The following is an 11,784-nucleotide window of genomic DNA, read 5'->3' as shown; positions in this document are numbered from 1 at the left end:
AGCACAAAAACTTTTCAAAAAATAAAAAGAAATTTATACTAGAACATATATTTCTATAATTAGATTGATGGTGTTATTTTTTGTAATAAGGATTTTTGTCATAGTTAAAATTTAGAGCGAGAAAAAAATTAAGTTATTAAAATATTAATTATAGAGAATATTTAAAAAAATAATGTATTGAAAAATTTGAGCATCTTTTGTATGTTTAATGATTTGTGAATAAATGATAAAAGTATTGTGGTCTGTACTTAGCTATGTTCATAACTTTTTGATGAAATCAAGCCTCATCATTAAAATAAATATGATTCTACAGCTTAAACAGAATCCCAACAACTAAAAATTGAAATATGACAATCCTTGAAACACAAATAAGACAAATGAAAAAGTAAACATTTTTCATTATCTTGCAAATAAGAATATCAGAATCATCCTATTTTAATTTTTTTATTGTTTTTGTTTTGAAAAAAGCAGTAATGTTGACAAAAGTAATAACTTTTTAAGAGATTTATGATTTTTAATAAATAATTTTCAGATATTTATTTGAATACTTGTAAAAATTACTTTCAAAATAAATCTCTACAAACAACTCATGCTAAGTACTTGAAAACACAAAAGAATGAATACTAACATTATTACATGATTACGTCAATCCAATTTTATGCAACTTATTTCATATGTAATTTAAGTAGTGTTGCATTATGTCAGAGTAACATGAAATTTTAATACTCTACATCTCTATTTATAGAGATGTATATTTACTCAAGGTATGCTCAGTTTTGAACTAATTACAATGGATGCTTAAATTTTCTGTTAGTTATGACTGTATGCGTACTATATCAATGAATAATTTAATTTATAACATAGGAAATAAGTGAACACTAGTGAGATTCATCATTGTCTAAAACCTCTTGTTTATGGTGATCAAAGTACTGTGCTGGTAAAGCAAATATTGAGGATCAATTTCGCAGTTTTTGAGTTGACTGATTAGAAGCACCAAAAGGAGGTGGAATGAATTGATTTGAAATGATATTCACATCACACAACACATCAAAACTCTGAAAGGTACACCAAAAGAATGAGTAGAATATATTGTTGCACAATTGGTCTACTGCAAAATTTGTTTGTGGAGGTGCCATGCAAACGATAATGAAAGGAATGTTGTGAAGAACTTTTGAAATTTGACTTCCTTTTCAATATTGACTGAAGATGTTTCAAAACTAAGCTCAGAACTATTTTTTTCTTTTTTCATTTCAGACCACCTGAAAATCTAACAAAAATTAATTTTGTACAATATAGAAACAAGAATATCTTTGTTAAATCAACAGTTATAGTAACTTTTTATGAAATATTTTACTAACTTCCGATCAAAAATCTCACTTTAGCATCAAATTTTAAAGTAGTGTAGCATAAACCTACTCTTTCAGGACAAACAGTAATTGATCAGTGTAATGGATTTTTATTGCAAATACTTATGTACAAATTAAATAGATTACAACCAATGATTATTTCTTTTGTAGGATTGTTTACTGATAAAATTATAGATCATTTATCAAGGAAATCATTTCTGCAGTTTAGTATTTGATGCTGTACATGATTCATCTTACCTTGGGTTGCACTCTTATTATTTCAGAAAGAAAAGACGAAATATTCAGCAATTGTGGATGTAGGCTGTAGTTCAGAAGAATGCAATTTCAACAATTTTTTGAATGGTAGAAAGTTATTGACAGTATAAAAATACTATTTATAAATATAAATCTAATTCAGCTTCTAGATAGATTGTTATTAGTTAACAATAATTGAAAAACAAGAAAAAATTACAAAATTACATACAAATATGATTACGTACATTTTATAAATAATTTAAAAAGTTGGATTCTCACATCAGAATATAATAACTCTGTTAAAATTAATTTAAAAATTGTACCACTTACTGCTTTTTCTCTTTTTTCAATGGAGATCTCTCCACTGAGTACTTTAGAATGATTTTTTATCATAGCATAACTCCAGTTAAAAAGCAAGTAGTTTTCTTTAAAAAATATTAGTTTGTTAAAAAATTATAAATATTTAAATAAAACATGCTCAATAAATTGATAAATCTATAAAAACATAATAGGGTGCTTACATGAAAGTGACAGTTTTTAAATATGTGTATGGTATTATACAGTTTTCATTTTGCTCAGTTAGGCAGTCCTGATAGAACAAATATATTATCATAGTATAAAAATGATGCCTTATGGCATTGACTAATTTGTTGTAGCATCTGATCAGATGCTGTAACAAAATAAAAATTAAGTATTGCAGTAGATGTAAATGTAACTAAAACTAAAATGTAAATGTTCAAAAAAATGAATAACAAACCTTTGTTTTATTGTTATTATTCACCAGATAATCTGACTTTAGAGAGTCATTTTTAATGCTTTTTTCAGTTGCTAGAGCATCAGGTTCAGTATTTTTTAATTTTTCTTGAGTACATTCATATTGTAAAATAAATTTGTATGCATTATCAAGCTGTTTTGAACATGCAACACAGACTTGATTTGGCATTTTTTTTGTATTTTTTAAAAGCTGAAAAATAAAATAAAATTTTAATTTCACATTCATGCATCAATAACAAATTACAGAATGTATCGTGAAGTTCTCCCGGGACTTTCATAACCTATTCTACTGGTGAAATAATGGAAAAATTTAATATAAACACCCTAAAATACATTGTTTGCGAGTTAGTGAAGGATTTTGCTCATAGCTAGCGGTGGAATGAGATCGCACAGAAATTTTTAGGATGTTAATTAAGGGGCAGAGTTAGTGATTTATTATAGTTCTTGACCTGAAATATCTAAAAAAAAAAAATAGGTCCCAGAACCTCAACTGCAGTAGTTCTTGAGGAATCTGCGGTGAAAACCAATAAAATAAGGTAAAATACCCAGGTTTTTTTTAATGTTTGACGTATAATAACTTTGTTTAATACATAATAAACGCGTGAAACTTAAAAAAAACCTTGTAGGAAAACTAATTCTGACAAAATTGTGTAACATAAGTTGAATAAAAAAATAAAATTAAAATAATTATCTAGATAACACTACATTACTACATTTGTCAGAAAAGTAGTTATTTAATGTAAAGAAAAACCAAACTCTTTCTGGTAATGTGAACAATTTTTTAAAACAAAATTTACAGTTAAAAAATAAAAAAATGGAAATTAGACAATTGTAAAATAAAAATAAATAATAAAAATTACTTTGATATCTTTCTTATTAAAACAGAAGAAATAAAATAAATTATTTGAAAAATTATTTCAAAGTTGGCAATATAATAACAGCTGACCAGCACAATACGCAATACTGTATTAGTGTTAAAATCAGTGAAAGTATATAGAGTACTGAAAACAGAGGAGTCGTTGAACACAACTACTGAGTAGAATACGATGCTGTTTTATCCTTATAAACAGCTAGTTCAACATATACACCCAGGAGACGGTGACCCTTCGCTTAGGGTCCTGAAAATGATGGAATACAAATCGACAACTCTGCAATTATGTTTTGTTTACCGATGAGCAAATTTCACTCAAAATAGCATCAAAAACTTAAGTAATGGACATACAAGGTAGAAGTAAATCCTCATGAAACTGTGTAAGATAGTTTTCAACACTGATTTAGGATCAATGTATGGCCTTCAAATCAACTGTTTGGACCGTTCATATGGCTGCTTAAATACTGAGGTGTACTTGCACTGTCATTAAGAAAAATTGCCAGAAGAATGCTTTAAGATGTTCTTCTAGTGCTGAGATTCAATATACATTCAGCACAATGGCTCCCCACTTCTCTTATGTCATTTCCACTCATTTAAATTATAATTTTCCTGAGAAATGGATTGTTGTTTTCTAGCCACTATGATCGCCTGATTTAACACCTTTTTAAATCCTCCAGATTTTTGCATCTGGAGGAAGATGAAAATATGGCATACAAAACAAAAATTCATTCTTCTGAGGAATTAAATGTCCGAATTTTGGATGAAGCTGAGCAACGTAAGGGCAGCCCTGAAGAACTAAAAAGATTAACAAAAATAGTAGAGAATCACTTCAAGAAATGTGTTGAAAATGGTAGTCTCAGTTATAATAATTGAGACGTACAATCCACTTTGGTCTAGTGGATTGAACTTATTAACTTATTGAACTTTGGTCTATTGGAACTTATTAAGCAGGGTCTTTTACCCCAATTCATTGGTTTTCAACCTCAGATTTCCCAAAAACTACTGCAGATACGGGTTTGAGACCTATTTTATTAGATATTTAGGTCAAAAACCATAATAAATCACTAACTATGCCCCTTAATTAACATCCTAAAAATTTCTATACTTCATTTCACTGGGGTAGCTGAAATCCAAGCGAAATATTTCACTAGCAGTTAACTTGCAAACTAGCATTTTAGGACATATATTTATATGAACTTTTTTCATTATTTTCATAAGTAGAATAGGTTATGAAACTCCTGGTTGAACTTTGTGTTATCTAGTGTGTTATCATGAACAATTTTTAGAATCATCTATGAACAACACACACCAAAATACCAAGGTTAATATAAATTACAAATTTTCATAAAAACCTTTTTGAATTCATGGATTCATCAGTTACAAATTCTATTAATTATTTCCTTAAGATGCAAAAACTGATTTTTTGCTTGATAAACATATGTTTAAAACAATTAAATGATTTTTTTTTAACCACTCAAGTCATTTTTTGAAAAATAGAGTGGTCAGCCAATTTAAGCAAGCAAAGTTGATTTTGAAAAACAGAATATTTACAAAATTTTCTAAAAAGTTAAAAATATGCAGTGGCGGTTCATGTATAGGCACTGTGGAACTCAGCATCCCCTATTTCTACTTCATATTATCAACAACATGTAATATAATTAGTCCTTTTTTCTTTAATTCTTTCTTTGTACTTATACAATATATAATCCTTAAGCTTAATGTCAGTCTGAGCCATCCCCCAGTTTATGAAAAAGATACAAAAATCTTTATATGGAACTGTGCGCTTTACAGTTCCAGCGGCATGATGTTTGGCTGTTGTAAATATGCGCACATAGGAAGCTGCACATCAGGCTGCAAGGGAGTGAGAGCACTATCGTTCCACAGTGCTGAACCTGGCATGCTGGTGGAAGGTAGTTTTTTTAATCTGCATGTGTATGGAACGTTCCTTGTTTGTTCCCCTTTTTTAGTTTTGTCAGTGGAAGGAATATGAAAGCGGTTTAGTTGTTTTTTTCAGTAGAGATCAGAAAATGGTGGAATCAAGGTCTCTTTGATTGCCAAATCTGTCCAAAACATGCTGGAAGGGTTAAAAAGAAGGTAATTAGTAAAAACTAATTATGTTGTTTGTTTCTGTGTGCATAAATATTTTAATTAAACACGACTGAACTATAGTTTTTTTAAGCGAATATTTTATAAGTTATCTAATAATACTAAAAAATATTATTATTATGTGATAGATTATTATCCTGATTCCAGCTATTCTATTTGATTAATTTTTTTTCAGTTATTTTATTTTACAGAAAACTTTAACCTTGACCTTGAAAAGGCCCAGAAAACATTTTTCTGGAGCAGTACCCCATTAATTTTAACTAAAAGCTGCCAGTGAAAATATGCCTTTAAAAGAATTTCAAGAGTAAAATTCAATCTCTTCAGTAGTAGTCAATACCACTGAAGAGATTACAACTGAGAATAAGACTGAATTACAGTCTTACAAAACTTCTTCTGGAAGCATTTTCATTTATTTTCTTATAAATAGATAATGAGTAGTAAGTATATTTCACTACTTTATGGTATAAACCTCCTGGATTGTGATGCCCTATGAAATGCCATAATACTGAAAGTGAAAGAATTAGTTGGACAATTATTTAATTTTTGTCGCTAAACAAAAATGAAGAAAATTATGTTCTTAATTAGATAGATGGATTTGACAAGGGTACCTTATGATAAATACTTTCAAGACTACTGAGAGCAATGATCATAAATTAAAATGTGTAAAATAGCAGCCAATACATTGGAATTACAAATGTAATGAGTTTTCATTTTGTAAATTGATTCTGGATTTCAAGTTATAATAAATTTCTGATTGTGTAAGTGCATACCAGTTAACAGACATGAATTTATATAAAATGCACTTCAGTAAAACAGAATTAAAGATTGTTTATTAAATGAAACCAATACACCTACAATGTGCATTGAGTAAAGGTAACAATAACGAGATATTCTTATTCTAAAGTATAAAAAGTAACTTTTGAAGCAAAAATTTTTTTAAAATGCTTCCTAATTTTTAAAATTGAGGTAAAACGCCATCAATTGTAATTACCATATAATGAAATTAAGTACATTTTTAGAAGGTGGGTTAAAAGTTTTCAAATTAGAAAATCTCCTCCCTAATGAAGACTGATGTGGCTTCCTAGTAGTTTATTTGATTATCCAGCTTCAGTTTTAATTTCTGTTGTAAAAAAATATTCATATTACACTGATGTTGAACACAATTACATTTCACAATAAAATGAAATTTAAATAAAGTTCTCCATTCAAAAGATTGGCTTATTTCTATGGTTACTCCTGAACCCCGTAAGGAAAGATACTGCCTTGTGGTGATGCCGGTTGCCACACCACCCTCTCCATTCCTAAGCTTGATGGGCTTTACCAGAGGTTGTCGTTTAGACCCTCCAAATTTGATAACAAAATACAGTTATCTGTTTGCTCTCTGTCAGGATGTCACCGATGCAAATGCCTCGCGCAGACATTTCCATCACTGTATTTACACAATCTACTAATCGCAATTTTATGGTCTCTTCCAATCACAATCGACCGCCAACCACAACTAACAACCCTCAACTAACAAATTTGTGGAAGCGTCAGATTACAAAAAGCGTCTGATAGTTTGTGGAAGCATGATCCCCACACCTTCCTCTAATACAGAAGGTTTTCACACAAAAATCTTCCTATATCTAACTTCAGTTACCTATGCACTAAGATGATTCATTATTTGAGTCTTTAAACACTAAAAATACTATTCTCATACCAGTGAAAGAGGTATAAAAAGAAATAAAAAAATTACTAATAAATTAATAAATAACAGTGACAGAATCATTAATTATTTTGTTACAGAATGCTAATTTATTTCCTTGTGCAATTACAGACTGACACCCAACTACTTCTCTCTTCATGTACAACTTTTTTAATTTGTACATGGAAAATGTCAGCCTGATTAAAATTTGAACCCAAAATCTTCTGGATGAAAGGCAGTGATGTCACTCTGCCACAGAAGCAGTCATGAGTTGAAGCAGTATTATTACATTGTTTAAATCTAATACTATAATATTTTTATGTAACAATATACTACCGATTTACAGCTATAATAGTTTAATAAATAACTTAGATTATTAACAGTTTAATTAAGTTATTTTAGTATTTTTATTTGCTACTAGTAACAATTAAAAATAATAGATAACATTCAAATTACAACAGTATCAAATCTGGTAAACCTTTTGTACCCGGAAGACAGGCAGAACTTCTGCTTTCAGTCAAAAACATTGTCATACTTCCTGAATACAACTGTAACCACACTTTGTTTCAAAACTAGGACTTCAGTTACCACAAAACTTCTTGTGATATAATGTTTGATGGATTAGGAGAATAATAAAGATGACAACTGGGATTGTACCTGCCTGTTTTGTGCTCTATTAATTACGTTTATCAGAAAATAAATTTTACCTCTACATTGAGACATTTTTCAATCTTATTCTTTAAAAAGTTATTCAGTCCCAGAGATGTAAATAAAGTAAGACATGTTTCTCCATTTGTATCTTTTAAACAAAATCGGCAGAGACTTTCCAAAGAATGTTCTGAAAACACATTGACAAAATATATAATTTAGTTATACAAAGATATACTTGGAACTGTACCTATAACACATTCCAAGTTTTCTTCAATTTTATTTAAGTTATTAATTTTGGTACTGCTTAAAGAGTTCCGAGCAATTCTGTAATCACCCTGATAGATGGTAGTTCTTTTTCACCATCTATATCTTTTCTTAATTTTTGATCCCTTCTTCCCTGTTATCAGTTCAGGATACAGGGTACAGGTCTGATGTTAAGTTTCCATGCTGAGAATGCTAGGATTCAGATAGCCAAAGCATGTTAGTATCTGGTAGGTGGCTGGCAATGGACCAACTCAGGGAATCTGTTTACAAGCCTAATTGCTTTAGCGCAAACCAGGGTAAGCTTATGCCACCTAATTTTCCTCCCCTCCATAATACTCATCACCTATGATTTACATATGGTTAGTTAACCATATGGTTAACAAAGAGAACAAAATATCTTAAGCATTTTAAACAATGAAATGTTCATTAAATCTTATGAAAGTTGGTATTTTAAAAAATAAAACTGATAGGTATTATTTAAATTTTAAAACAGAAAACTCTCTCTACCTACTGCATATAGACTCAGAAAAATGTGTGTTCACCAGTCTAAATGTGAATAATATGTAAATATTTTAATAAAACTTTCTTTCAAAGGTTAGTGCTAGTGCTCAAATAGAAAATCTCATACAATATTCTATTCACCCTTAACTATGTATTTTATAAAATGTGTTTCTCGTTTCTCACTTTCATTTTATCTTCAATTATATTCCCTTTAGCACCCAAATTTCAATATAAATACTACTTTGTGAATTCAAGGGGGGTGTATCCTCCGCTGTTTTTGACCCAGGCGCCTCAACCCCTAGGGATGGCCCTGGATACATTACCTACCATGCAACATCCATGTCAGCTGACAACTACTACAAAGAATAATGTGACATGAGTGAATAAATGTGGGAAGTACAAGACATACTGGACGTGAAACAAGTCACTATTAAAAATGACAACCATTTTTAAGAATAACAAACTTACTTTACTATGTGATTATGTAGTTGTGTATTAGGTATGCAATGCTCTCTGAAATTCAGCTCTCAAAGTGAAACCTTCACTCTATTCAACAAAGGACTGGCTGCATAAAAAATTTCCTTTTTCACAGAAAAGTACATTCTGACTGGGGCAGGACCTGTTTCATTTCATCACAACAGTCATTATGAAAATTGGAAAGCAATATAAAGCCAAGCTTAATTTATCCCTTTCTGTTATAAAACAATGAGTTTAAATATTGTCTCCACGGGTGAGAAATTTTGCATAAAATACATGAAAAATATTCTGATTTAAAAAAAAAATATTGCTAACATACATCAACTAACATTCATATAAAACTGCAAAAAATTTTAGAAAAGGTTAGAATGTCACTTTCAAAATCACTAATAACACATATGATCTATGAGTACTACAAATAATAGAAATTGAACTGAAATAACTATATTCAATTGGAAAGAATGTAAATATACATTACCAGGAAATACCTATACACAGATACATTACCTTTGCAAATCATCTCTTAGAAATCAGACATCCATAAAAGTATATTAATCATACACACAAATTTTATGCATACTGGTCACACAAAAGCTGAGAACTCAACACATTTAAAAACACATTCCCATTATAAAATTACAAATTCACTAAATTAGATACTAAAAACATATTAAAAGGGCAAAAAAACAATAAGATTACATATTTGACTATAAGCAAATTTCCTGATCATTTTAATATGAGCACAATTAATCACTCCTCTGATGAAGGATCTAGACAGCAGTTCTAACAAAATCTTATATGGAAGGATATTTTGAGATATTTAAAAAAAACCTTTTTAACAATTTTTATAACTAATTCATTTGTTGTGCTGATTATTTTCATTATTATCTTTCATTTCTTGTATTTAATTACACATTCCTCACTGGATCTATCATTATGTTCACATAATCACTCTTGAAATAAAAAAATTATTTACCTATCAAGCTTAGGAGATTATCTCTGAGCAGATAACTACTTTCAAAATGGTTGTAGTTTAAATAAGGCTGTAAAAAATATTCCCATACAAAGGAATTACAAACACAGATTACTTATTGTGTTACTTACCACTTTCCATTGTCATGAATTTGTGGGCTGGTTTCTATTCAAAGTTTATTAATACTGTTAAGACTATTACACTTAAGGAAAGTTAAAAAAATTTTTCTGAAAACAAAAAATTAAAACCATGTTAAGACTGAAATTGTTCTAACTTACTATTTGCTATATAAATATTAACAAAACTGTATTGGAAATATGGGACAACTTTTCTACATCATTATCAACAATCACAAAAGTAATGGCCAACTGTAATGATTAATTTTGCTGTGATTTTGTCCACAATAGCCAGCAATGAAAATTTAAAAATATCAACTTGTGAAATATTGGGCCACTGTCACTGAAAATGTTTGCCAGGACCGCTGAAGAAAATATTTTTAAGTAAAACATTTAATATATAATATTTGATTCAGTTTTTATAAATAAGGAGCTACTTAAAACTAATTATTTTTTAAATAAATTAAACTATGAAAATGCTTATTTTTATCTATAGTATCTAATGAATTAGTAACAGCAATTCTAAATTAACACATTTTCTTTTGTACAAAAAGATTAGAACTACAGACAATTTCCATTTTAATACTTGCTCCTCACTAACAAAAATATAATATTTATACCTAAATACTTAAAATTTTTTAAATCTAAATGTTTTAAAATTTTGTAAACCCAATAAATAATCATTAGTAACTTTTAAAATTTTAAATATTCTATCTTAACTTTACAGATTCAGAAAGGTTCTTTTTCCTTAGGAAAAGAATATAAATTGTATTTTTTTTTAAAGTTAAACATTTTTTTGGGAAAGAACAAGGTACAGTTTTTATAAATTCTATTTTCTTTGAACAAGTTTATAATTAATTACGAAGAAAGTGAATTGAATCTCTAAGGGAAATATATTTCAAATATTACACTCGCATTTAATTCTTAATTGGTATAATATACAGCAATTAAAAAAAAACTATTTTCTTTCAAAATACATTAAATTGTTTTTCCAAAAGATCTTGCATTATAAAGAGTTAAAAGAAAAAAATTAAATAAATTATCATTATACATGCTTAAGTGCAGCTTTTTAATCAATGTTGTTGCAATATGTTTTAAGTTAAGAAATTTTGTCATGCTGATCAATCAATGATTTATTTTCCTAATTACTGTTTTTGCATTAAGCTCATTAAATATAACTGCGTAAAATGAAACTGAATCTGAGAATGGCTTGATGAACGCTGTTTCCCAATAAGCCTAATAGCAACGCTTTAAATGTTAATTTATCTGTTCCTATAATATAACTAAGCTGAAGGAAAGTTACTTCTCCTTTTTAAGTTTGTAATGTCCTATTTTAGAAAAAAATAAGTTTGTGTAAATTTCAGGAAAGTAGAATGCAATTATTTTGAAACACAAACTTAGATTATTTTGAACAATTTTAAGTTTGTGAGTATGGTTCTCACTATATATTAATTTTTCATTCATTTTATTATTTAGTAATTTCATTTTATGTAAGTAATATATCAGTAGGTATAGAAAAAAAAAATTGAAATTTTAAAAGAGTGATGAATTTTTATTTACCTTGCTTTACGAACATAAAATATTGGCTGAGTTAAATCCAAGCTTCTTAAAATAAAATAATAAATCAGACAAAATGATCTAACAATGAAAATTTGTAGAAGAGGAGATTTAAAAAAAATTCACTGCCTTTTTCATCTCGCCAATTCAGGAATTATTTTATTTAAGGTACGAGACCAGATCAAGTTAATCGTACGCTCCGTTGAGAG

General features: G+C 28.6%; 1 protein-coding gene across 1 annotated transcript in view; it reads right to left on the bottom strand.

Moving 5' to 3' along the window:
* Positions 1-11,756, bottom strand: part of LOC142321797 (uncharacterized) — a 21,715-nt gene extending 9,959 nt beyond the window's left edge. Inside the window, exons 1-4 of the mRNA XM_075360195.1 lie at positions 11,579-11,756; positions 10,034-10,129; positions 7,744-7,874; positions 2,359-2,565 (exon numbers count right to left, since the gene is read on the bottom strand). Coding sequence (XP_075216310.1) covers positions 2,359-2,565; positions 7,744-7,874; positions 10,034-10,049 — 354 coding nt within the window. The 5' untranslated portion in view covers positions 10,050-10,129; positions 11,579-11,756. The remainder of the gene's footprint in view (positions 1-2,358; positions 2,566-7,743; positions 7,875-10,033; positions 10,130-11,578) is intronic.
* Positions 11,757-11,784: the final 28 nt, after the last annotated feature.

The sequence above is a fragment of the Lycorma delicatula genome, chromosome 3 (assembly GCF_047948215.1).
Source record: "Lycorma delicatula isolate Av1 chromosome 3, ASM4794821v1, whole genome shotgun sequence".
In the NCBI taxonomy this organism is placed as follows: domain Eukaryota; kingdom Metazoa; phylum Arthropoda; class Insecta; order Hemiptera; family Fulgoridae; genus Lycorma; species Lycorma delicatula.
The sequence above is the reverse complement of the archived record's forward strand: the minus strand, read 5'-3'. Positions and strand labels throughout refer to the sequence as shown.